The 11,576-nt window shown below is 41.8% G+C and overlaps 1 protein-coding gene across 3 annotated transcripts in view; it reads right to left on the bottom strand.

Moving 5' to 3' along the window:
* LOC109320476 (E3 ubiquitin-protein ligase NRDP1-like) overlaps positions 1-11,576 on the bottom strand; it is a 23,224-nt gene that overhangs the window by 6,529 nt on the left and 5,119 nt on the right. For 2 of the 3 annotated variants that reach the window (XM_019550614.1, XM_019550597.1), the window contains exons 2-3: positions 6,793-7,019; positions 2,080-2,219 (exon numbers count right to left, since the gene is read on the bottom strand). In XM_019550614.1, the coding sequence (XP_019406159.1) occupies positions 2,080-2,219; positions 6,793-6,998 (346 nt within the window). In that variant the 5' untranslated portion in view covers positions 6,999-7,019. Of the gene's footprint in view, positions 1-2,079; positions 2,220-6,792; positions 7,020-8,541; positions 8,651-11,576 lie in introns of all 3 variants that reach the window. The other variant, XM_019550605.1, reaches the window with a different exon arrangement.

Below are 11,576 nucleotides of genomic sequence, written 5' to 3'. Positions count from 1 at the left end.
AATGTTTGCTGATCTGGAAAGGTTGAGAAATGCTGCTCTTGACTGTACTGTCTTACTTATCTGGTCTATTCTTTAAAAGGACACACAGAACACAAAGGCCATGGAATAATGCTACAGTGAAACACTCTGGCTGCTACTCATGAAAATGGAAAATGTCAGTTGTCCAGTGGAGGTTTCTAGTAAAAAGATTAGTGGAGTCGCATAAAATAGGCTTTAACGTGGCCTCTTAAAACACAAGTTTGTCGAATGCAACAAAAGCCTTTGCATAGAATTCTTAAATGTGTTTTTTATGGAAAATGTATAATGTCAAAAATGGAGCTTTTTGCTGAAATGTTGGTCAGGGAAGATTTTTTTTTTTTTAAGGTCCCAGATGGAATTTCTATTTAAAATTAGAGAAGGAAAACTTCTGCAGGACAGCAACAAGGCAACAGGAAATTCCAGGGCTAAATTATGACACGCAAGCTTCGTACTCCTTTAACATCTATTGCACTCTTATGAATTTTCTGTAATAGGAACTGAGACCAAATCCTTGGCATAGGTTGAAGAGTATGAGATGCTCCATCCTATTTGTGCATGCTATAACTTAAAAATGCATAAGGCTTGAGAGAGATTTTGTTCATTAAATAGTTCTATTCATTTAACAATATTTCATTTGAAAAGCTTAAAGTATACGTGCAGCGAAGCTGAAGTACCAGCGGAAACTAACTTACTGGAGGAGGCCCATGTACTAGCATAAACAACACTGGGCCTAAAACTTTGGAGCACATGCATTATTCCATACGCACTGATAAAATCTAATAACTATATTATTGTTTTTCACTGTACCTTCTATGAAAAAACTAACAAATCTGGAAACTCCTGAGAGAGCTATGCTGTAATTCTATCTAAAATCACTAAACTTGTCAGAAAGCTGAGGCCATAGACAGGTATTCATTCCTGGTAGCAAGTAAGGATCTCTCTGAATTCTTTCTACTAGAAAAATCCCCGGGGAGCTGGAGTGTACATGCATTCCAGCCCCCTGGCCGGAGGGTTACACAGGTTACACTAGAGGGCTGCTCCCTGGGCTAACCCCACCCTTAGAGGAGCCCATCAATTGACAGCCTGCCCTCTTCCCTGCTTTGGAAGGGGGATGGTGCTCAAACTGGTGGTTGGCAACTGCTGAAAAGCCCTGGGACAATACCCCTCTCCCCTATCTTCTCATGTTCCATTGTGGCAAAGTATCTCCCACACCATGTGCTCCTCTAGGCCAACCCCTGGGCTGACCTGGAGCAGTCCAGGAAGAGAGAGGGGCATTCTCCTATGGTGGAAACCCATTCAGGAGGGTTCTCCCAAAAGGAGAATTTCCCCTCACCAATCAGTTGACTGGTGGCAGGGGCAAGGGAATTTTTCAAAGCAGGGTCCCTGCAGGGCTTCCTGACAACTCGCCCCTGGGTGGGCTATCAGGGAGCCAGTGCTCTCCCCTGGAGGGAGAAAGGGAGAGCAGGGGACTGTGTGATATTGGGTGTCTTCAACATCTGACAGAAGTGTACAGCTGTTCAAGTTAGACTGGGGAAGCTCTTGCTAGTAGGTATCCAATCTAACTTTCTTGTGGAAGAGCTAGTTCTCTTCCACAACAAATCTCATGAATGGCTGTGCACTCTCTAAGCACAAATGTAATGCCTGTTCACAGATGATCCAATCATCACATGCATAATCAATGTGCCTTAACAAAATTGTAAATTGGCAGAAAGTGAAAACTATGCTTCATAGCATATTTGAAAAAAAATTAGTACGTAGCCCAATATTCTAATTAATTCTTACTAGTTTCCAGATGAGAAGAAATAACTGTGTGTGCTAACTTATTTTCTTTGAGTTTTGTATTGGCTCTTGGTTTGGTTTTGTTTGTTGAACAGACTGTGCCTGAACAGGAATGTGCAAGCTGAAGTGCCTGTTTGCTCACATTTCTAAAGAAAGGTTCTTTCTTTTTGGCCTACAATTCAGAACTCAAATGAATGTCCATTACTGCTACTCTACTGTCATTTAGTTTGACAAGCACCAGATTTTTTTCTGTATAGAGAGGGCTCAGCTTCTTTTACTCACCAGCATTTGAGCAAGATATCTGGCTGTATTCACATTCTCTCTCATGTCTGTCTATAGATTCTAGAGAACAGACCATGTCACAGCCATGTTCTCTGTTTTTGCAGTGAAGCTGAAGTCGATTTAGGTCATTTTTCATATATCTACATACAGAAAAAGTTATTTTTAACTGCTGGAAACTCTAAAAACAGTTGATATTTGCCACAATTCAGGGATTCTCACTCCTACAAGAAAAAAGGGCCAGCGCTCTGTTCTGTATTTTTAGCATTCAAGTTATCACGCTTTATTAGACAAAGTCAAAAGTTAGGGAAACCTATTGTAATGGAACATTTTGGTGCAAAATTAAATGTACAAATGAAGAAATGTTACCACTAAGTCACAATTCAAAGTAACAGATGCTAATGCTAGCTAAGAGGGAGGCTATAGCAGGGGTGGGCAAAATACAGCCCGCGAGCTGGATCTGGCCTGTCAAGGGATTTTATCCAGCCTGTGGTGGGTCCTTCAGTCCCGCCTGGTCCAGGTGTAGGGGACAGCATAGGCCATGGTACATGCAGCCATTCCTGCTGCCCCCAGGTGCTGTGGGGCTGAGGCAGTACAGCAGCCAGACTCTACTTCGCAGCAGCTGTTTCCCAGTAGTGGCTCCTTTTGACTGCCACAGTTGCTGTCACCACCATTAGATTTGGCCCCCACTGCCTGGGCACCCCAGCTTGTCTGCCCTGCACCCATTACTGGGGGCACTGGAAAGAGCAGGCAGGTGGGCTGGGTCTCCAGAAAGAGTGGCTGGGACCCCCATGGGCAGGATGTGTACAGCTGGGTGAGGAGTGGCATTTGGGAGCAGAACGGGTGGGAAAGGTCAGGGCTGGGATCGGAGGGCAATGACAGCAGAGGGCCATGCAGGGAGGGACTGCAGCTCTGCCCCATGCTGTAATCACCCTGCAATCCTGGCCCTGGCCCTGCTTGCCCATCTTGTTCCCAGATGCTGGTCCTTGCCTGCACGCAGCCCTTTGCATGCAACTGGCTGAGTACGCCTTGCCTGCTGGGGTCCTGGCTGGTTTCCATGGAGATCCAGCCTGCCTACTCTGTCTGGCACCCCTGGACCACTTAGGGGGTTCTGGTGAGCTGCTGCAGAGGGGATGGCGGAGGCCATTGATCTGGTCTGCAACAACTAACCAAACCTCCCTAAGAGGCCCTCCAACTCAAATAACTGCCCATCGGGGCAATAGCTTGTATTATTTCAATTAGATTTTGAATAGATTTCATTAAGATCTGAAAAGAATTAGGGGCATTTGGAGCCATAATGTTTCAGGAAGGTCATGAAAAGCATATTGATAAGCAAATACAAAATGAATGTGCTGAGTTAAACAGAAGATCCTTGCTTTAGTATAAAATTTAATAAACTTTGCTAAACTTTTGTAAAGCTTTTTTGGCAATACCTTCCAATTTATTTTATGTTTCCAAACTATAAGTGTTGTGCCAAATATTGTGATCTTATGGCAACCTTCATTTTTAAGTGACTGTTTAAGCCTAGCTGCAAAATTATCAGAAAACCCCACCCTTTTCCTTACTAGTGCTTGCACCATTTCTGCCAGTGGCAGAACTACAGTGTTTGGAACATTTGGGAAAAAAATGTAGTGAAGGTGAAACCAAAATGTAATTGTAAGAACTTTTGGGTGCCTGCCACTTTAAGGCTGGGGGCAGCTGTGGGCCAGCCCCAATGAGGCAGCCATTTTAGATCTACGCTCACATGGAAGAGGTAACAGTCTGCTGCTAGCAGCCGAAAAAGCAACACCCTGTTGAGCGGCTGCTCAGAACATCCTTGGAGATAAGGGCAGGAGCTATGGGGATGGTAGGAGGCTCCTGGTCCTAGGTATGACTGAAAACTGCACCCTGCTGGGGAAGGATGGCTTGGTGGGGCTACCTGTGGTGGGGGAGCTCCCCAGAAGGGCCCCCACATCCTGGTCACCCAGACTTAGGGACAGGCATGGGGGCCAGGTACATCTTCAGACACCTGAGCCCCACAGGGGTGTAAGACCCCAGAAGCCCTAGGGAGGGAACAGCAGAGTGGCCCAGAAAGAGGGCAGGAGAGTGGCCCCAGAGCAGGGCAGTTACATATGGTAGGCCCACACAGAGTAGGGGCTCTTGTTACAACCTGAAGGACTGTGCATAAGCAAAGTGTAGAGTAGGACTGAAGACCAGTCTGAAGGGCTGCACCAGGAGATGCGCTGAGTAGGGCTGAAGGATGGCTAAAAGGGCAGCACATGGGACAACACCCACAAGTATATGAATGTGGGAAGTTGCCTGGTGAGGGGCTATGGGCAGAGTCAGTTCACCATTAGGCACAAGGCTGATGCTACGTAGAGTAGGGGAGCACAAGCAATCCAAAAGGCTGTGTTCGTGGTGCCAGCATGACAGTAGTTAAACCTGATAATCCAAGGGGGGGTGCTCAAGGAAGCAGGGCAGGTTGTGAGGGGCAGTGTATAAAAGGCCTGGTGAGAGACTGGTGTGGAACAATCCCTGGTGAGAGAGGGGTGGTATGAATGAGGCCCCAAAGAAGGCAATGTGTGAGAGGCCCAACTGTGGACCTAGCCTTGCCCAGCCTTGAGCCAGAACTGTAATAATAATAATCTGAATGCCATCTTTGAGGCATGAGACAAGATAGGGGGAGGCTGGAGTCATGTAGAGCCCCTCTTGGCATTGGGGTGTTAAAATGGGCAGCCTCCCACATTTTATATCAGTTTGATGAAGAGCATGTCATGGCAGGTGAGACTGGGTGGACTGCCCCATACAGACAGGTGGGCAGGCCAATGCTGAGACTTGGCCCTGTCACACTTGGCATAATCTCTCACTTCTTTACTACACTTTGTCTGGCCTACCTGGAAAGGGCCAAACCATTATAGAATCGGGCAGAAAAAAGTACTTTACACATGGATTTAGGCTAAATCAAGCTGAACTGGTGGATTAATTTAGTTATTTTAGTGTGGATCGACAGGGTGAGAATTACCCATAAACCACCCCTGTCCCCCACCCTACACAACTTTAAGTCACCCTTAATTCACATCAATCAGTGCTACATAATTGTTATTGTAGTGTTTTATCTATTGTGAATGTAGAACTTTAACTTCATGATTAAAGTACCAAGATCTGATTCTTGGTGAGAATGGTAGAAAATGAAGGGGTGAAAAAAATTAGTGGAAATGCAACATGCTTTTATTCTGAAAGAGGAGGCCCAAGGCATGCTTGAATAGTTTCTCTCTCAAGAGAGATTTAATAAGCGCTGTGTTCACATTTGTGACACTAATCATTACAAGTCAATTTACATAGGTGCAGAAGAATGCTAGCTTCGCGGTACCCGTGGGCTTCTAGCATAGTGTGAAGTCCTTTATCCTGCTGCTTCTTGCAAGCCAGTTAGCTTTGTTGTCAGTCCCTCAGGCAGTTCAGTTCCCACCAAACATGCTTCAGTCTCTAACAATACAAACAGAACAAACCAAAATCCTCCATCCTCTCCAGATATTAGAGCAGCCACTTTCTAATCTGACTTTTCCCCAGTACAACCTGGCGTCTCCTTGCAAGCTGGTCCTCCCAGCTTGCCCGCTTCTGCTCTCTCCCATGAGTTTTAAGCTCCCACTGGGACACTCCCTCATAAGGGCATTTAGCTGTGGGGCATTTTGCTAAACAGAGCTGGCTGCTCCGTCAGAGAGCATGCCAACCTGTAACACTTGGTTTCTTTTGAAGAGTGTGGATTAGTATTTTTGTCTGAAGGCGGTTACTAAATAATATTCTAGGACTCCAGGTAAGACAAAAGTACAAATAGGTAATGAGATAAATGTACTGGGTTTTTTGGTTTTTTTAAAAAAAATCATATTATAGTGAAAGTAGTTAATACCGGGTCTTCATAAGTCCTTGTGCACATTTAAACTATAATAACTAAGGTTGTAGGTATGATGGAAACAATCTGTAAATGGCATTTAAAAGCAAATTTGTTAAAGCTGTAGAACAACTAGAGTACACAATGCTAGGCTTCATAAGTAACAAATAACAAATTTATTCTTAAATAAGATGGCTACTACGCTCTGAATGTACAACAGTTCCTAAATGATATTTTCCCAGAGAAGTGGAAAGGCAGAGGTCCCCATAAAAAGAAGTCCAGTGGTGACAGGTCAGGTGAACAGGGTGGCCAAGCAATTGGTCCACATGTTAAAAGTGTAGTTTACTTGTCAAAACCATGTTCTTTGGAACTTGGGGCTAGGATCACCAATGAGATTAGTGCTGTAACTCAGGAGCAACTGGAAAAAGTTTTCAAGGAGTTGGAAGATTGTATTGAGCAATGTATCATGATGGATGGTGGTTATGTTGAAGTCTAGCATTGTGTGCTCTGGTTGTCCTAAAATGTTAGTGAATTTGATTTTAAATGCTGTTTACAGATTTGTTTCTATCATACCTACAACCTGTTATTAAAATTTAAAAGTGCACAAGGACTTTATGAAGACCCTGTATATAAATCCATACATATGTTTCTGTATATATAATCGCAGTTTCTACCACATGCAAGTTATGCCACAGAAAATTGGGAGGGGAAGTGGTCCAAATGATGGAAAATGGGCAGGACTCAGATTTGTAAGCTTTCTCAATGTAAGCTTTGGGAAGCCCACAGTTACAGAATTTCAGCAGTGCAAAGATTTAGGAAAAACTTCAGTTTATTATCCAATATTTACATACCTGTAGAGAGGGTGTAGCACAGATGCATCAAGTGCCTGCCTGTCCTCGGGGCAGTTACTGTGATGAACAAGCCATCCATGTATACATGTAGTGCAGAAAGCATGTTCACAAGGAGCCTGCAAGGGATCTTCTAAAACATCCCGGCATATGGAGCACAGAAGTCCTTCATTAACATAGCCCACAAAACGCTCAATATCATACCCCATTCTTTTCCACTGAGTTTCAGCCTATTATAGTATTAAAACATGAATTAGTGGCTGATAAATACTACTGCTTAGCACAGACAGTATATTTGGTGCTGCCTAATACAAGGAAAAAAAAGTTCCTGCACCCAAATGCTCAGGGCTAATTTCCTTAGTGGAACTAAGTAATGTTTGAGGATCCTGATCAATCTCAGGAATGAGACAGGTGCCAAGCACAATGAAAGCAGTTCTGGACATGTGTAGAAGCAGAACTGTGGGCACCCCCAAAAGCTTACCGCAGAAACATAGATAATTAAAGACTTTTGGCATCTCAGGGCTTAAACTAGGGTTTTCAAGATCACACTGATGAACTTCAGTAACTAGTTCTGTCCAAGTACTGTTTTAGATGCGTAAGCATGTGTGGATCTAGCCCCTCTAGTCCTGAAAGCAGCCACATTAGTAAAAACAGAGTCAAGGTGCTCTCTTCCCCCAAATCCTATTGTACAATGCAATCCTTTGTAGACATGGAATATTTTCCCCATCTGAAGTCTAACTAAGAATTAGTCTCAAACTGAAAACAATCTGACATGAAATGTAAAGGTGGACTGCAGTAGTGGAGAAGAAAAAACTGTTAAAAATAGCCAGACCTTGTTTGCTTTCTGATATGATGGGTTGTTTTAATAAAAATAAAACCTTTCAAATTATAAAACAGAGCTTTTCCAAAGAAACATGCATAGTACTTCATGGATCAGTGTCTATCCACCAAAAGTAATTTACTTTTCTACAGGCTGATTGCACGAGTAAGGGTAGAAAGAAATATTCAATGACACCTCACTTTAACAGGCTGCAGATTCTGCCCTTTTACAGTTCCTGGTGCTTTAATGGGCTTGCAGCCCCTTGCACCATAAAAGCTGCCCCAAGGAGGCAAGGGGGATGGGGCTGTCTTCAAGCCACATGGTAGCAAGGGCTGTTTGGCCAATGAAAAATGCCCGATCAGATGCTGTCTCTGCTGCAGCTCCATCACCGTTGCTGACTGGTGGCAACAACTGACTAGGCTGGCTTCAAGCTGGTCCTGCAGGACATCCTGACAGTTTGCTCAACTGCTAGCTATCAGATAGTCAGCTTCTTTCCCTCCCTCCTAGAGGGAGAAGAGAGAGCAGAACACTATGGGATACTAGGGACAGGAAGACCTGTCCACATGTTAAATATGATGCGGAAAAGTTTCCTGCAATTTCTTTATTGACAATTAGCCATTTTTAGCATGACAGAACATGGATGTGAACAGCTGATGTCTAGGCCCACACAAGGTCCTGGACAGACATTACATTTGTAATGCTACAAATATCAGAGTGCTCTGAAGTACTGCTAAAATGTAGTGAAGTACTAAAAAAAAATGTAGCATACGTTTCGTCTGGTCATTCTCAACTGATTTGTCAGTTCTTTTCCATAAGTTTCAATCTTTCTGTATTTCATTAGAAGTACTTTTCTGACCTTGTCAAATGTCATGAAATAGCTTTTAATAAATTGTTAGAAATTACATATAAAAAACAGAAGTAGGAAGACTTACTGTTTTAGATGTAACTCACATAAATAGATTCGGCTTTAAACAAACACTTTGGAATTCTGGTTCTCTAGACAGCAGCACTTGATCACCTTTTTCAGTTATCTCTTCATCACTGTTATTTTTTATAGGGACACCAAAAAAGAAGCAGGCTCAATTATTGTGTTTCCTGAGTTACAGATCCCTATGCCTAACCAACTAGTTACTGAATAGACTTCTCATAGCCATTAAAATAAATTTTACTGTAAAGGTTGTTTTACAGCACATTTAACACTTTAGCTTTCTCTCCCACAGGACCCTCCAGCACTGGGAGAATGGACTAAGAGGTATTAAAATAACAGATTTTCAAACACGAGGTGTGTAAAATAGTGTTAGCTGTCAAAGCACATTAAGACATTTCAGTTATCTCCTACTTTCAGAGACCCAGTTTAGATGATTAAATAGTTAATGCATTTACAAACAACCCAACATTTTTAAACATTATTTTGCTTTTCCATGTACCATAGAAACATCTTTAAGCATATTGACATAAGCTAACAATATTAATTACCAATATTTCTGATCAGTGATAAACAGAACTTAAAAAGTTAATTAAATCACGTTGGCTAAGAGAGGGCACATCTACATGTGCATTAACATGCTTTAGTTAATGTGCATTAAATCTAGTACCTCCATTGTGGGGTACTAGGAAAATGCGCATTAACTAAAGGGCATGGGGCACCTATACAAGAGCAGGGAGGCTGCTCGGACACACTAATTCCAGCATATTGGAACAGACTAGATTAATCAAGTTTGCTGGAGTGTGGCAGTTACCGTGCTCCAGCAGCCTCCCACGTCTCATTTGACAAGCTTTAGAAAAAGTGACCCTGCTGCCATTTTGAAGCACGGGACACGGAATACACGTGATGCCACAGGTGTTTTAATTAGAGGAACTCTCAGAGCTGCTCTAATTAAAGTGTCTCTTCCACCGCCTGGCCCAAGCATGTGTATGGATGCCCTCAGATACCACCCTGCCAAGTAAGCTAATAGGTCTACATTTTTCCAGTCTAGACATGACTTCAAGGAAGTGTGGCAGAGTGAGACAAATTCCATTTTAACACATTAATTTGTCAAAGCTGAACACACGTACACCCCTTTTTCCAATGTAGATATGCTCAGAGTGAAATGCAGACATTACAAATGAGAAATTGGCTTCAAGCAGTTTTTTAGAGCAAATGTTTTGAAGAGAAGTGCTACAATTTCAGTACAGTTCCATGGTGTATTCTGAACAAAATCCATGTAGAAATATACTGATAATAAGGCTGAGCCAGAAAATATAACAGATTAGTCCAATTTAGCTGTCTATAATAGACGAAATGCAAGAAGCAATTAAAAAGCACAAAAATAAAACATTTTGATGTGTAGTCATTTCAGGCTGTATATAATAAGTAAACAAAGAGATAAGAAGAAATAACCCCTCTGAAGGTTTTTTCTTTTACTGTTGTTCTTTGAAGAAGTAACAAAGAAAATTCAACCATATGTGACTTTTTTACCCTTCAAGATGCATATATACTTTATTCTTTCTAAAGCTCTCATTGGTCAAAAGCATTGACAAGGTTTTTTATAAACTTTAAATTTATTCTAATTAAATATACCATTGTTTCTGAACTTGACTAATTGATTGTAACTTAACTAACTGAACTACAAGCACAATGGAATGGAGTTTATAGATCTTCACTTACTGCTACAGACCAAATTAAGAATAAATTAAAATATTTCATTTATTATCTGAAAACCTTAGCATTTGGTTATAATATTCCATTTTTCATTTGATAAAACATGCTCATCTAACTGAGGTTATATTCAGACTATGAGATACTATTTTTTAAAAAGCACTACTGCAATAATCCAGTTCTAGCCTAGCTACTTCCATAAAAATGTAAATTAAAAAGGAAGTCACCACCTAAATCCTCTAAGTAAAACCCACTGTAAGGGTCATGGTAGTAGGCTGAAAGAGAACATATATCAGCAAGTCAGAATACTGACCAGTTTATTCCTACTGTTCTCAACCTACTGAAATCTAAAAAAGAGATGTGAAATATTTGAAGCAAGAATCCCAATTCATTTGTAACACACCAATAATATTAAACATCTACTTTACAGTCCTTCATTTAAATAACTTCTTAGAATGAGGAACAATGCCAAATCATCCTAAAAGGCAGACAACTGTGAATTTGCTGCTATTCTTTTACCATGAAAATGCACAAAGTTTGTTATTTAAAATCTGTTATATAAAGTGTGTTATTGGGTGTTCTTGACTACACAAGCAATTTACATAATAGTTACAAAAGGCAAAGTCAAGATGCTCAGTTCAGTTTATCTGATACAGCACCACAATACTAGTCCGCAGAATCTGCAATAGAAGTGCATCGAAAGCAGTTTGTATAGGGTATTTCCCAACTATAAACCAGTTTAAGTATCTGCTGCACTTATTTTTTGCTTTCTAGTGTTGTTTATACCATAGTCAAAGGTAAACCTACAACTTGTGAATATGTACCCTTGCCAATTTGAAACTAGTTAGCTCAAGTACCAACAAGTACTTGTTGTACAACAAGTTGTTGTACAAGTATTTGTAGCCACAGCAACAAAGTTCGCTACCTAGGTTACTTGGTAGCCCTTGCAGCCTGTACTGAGAACTGCACTCATTTGAAATTGACTTGAGTATGTTTGCACCTTTGACAGCAGTATAGACACAGTAGTGGTTAGCAACCTTTTCAGACTCAAAGCGCCCCCCCCCCATTACTTGTGATTTGAGTGGCACCCCGTTTCAGAAACTAATTTATTTATTAGAGTGCTTACATCCTTGCAGATGGACCAGGCAATGGAGGCAGGTGAGCAACCAGGCAACGAGCGCCTGGGTTTACCCTTAACTACTCCTCTCCTCCCACTTCCTGTGGCAGTAGGGGTGCACCAGTTAAAGATTTTATTGCCAATACCGATCTGATTACCAATATGCAGCCTGACAGCTTGGAGAACAGCATTGGGCTGGTAAGTTGGGGGGG

This window comes from Crocodylus porosus, unplaced genomic scaffold (assembly GCF_001723895.1).
Source record: "Crocodylus porosus isolate Cpor-Errol unplaced genomic scaffold, CroPor_comp1, whole genome shotgun sequence".
In the NCBI taxonomy this organism is placed as follows: Eukaryota; Metazoa; Chordata; order Crocodylia; family Crocodylidae; genus Crocodylus; species Crocodylus porosus.
This window is presented reverse-complemented; position numbering and strand designations above follow the sequence as displayed.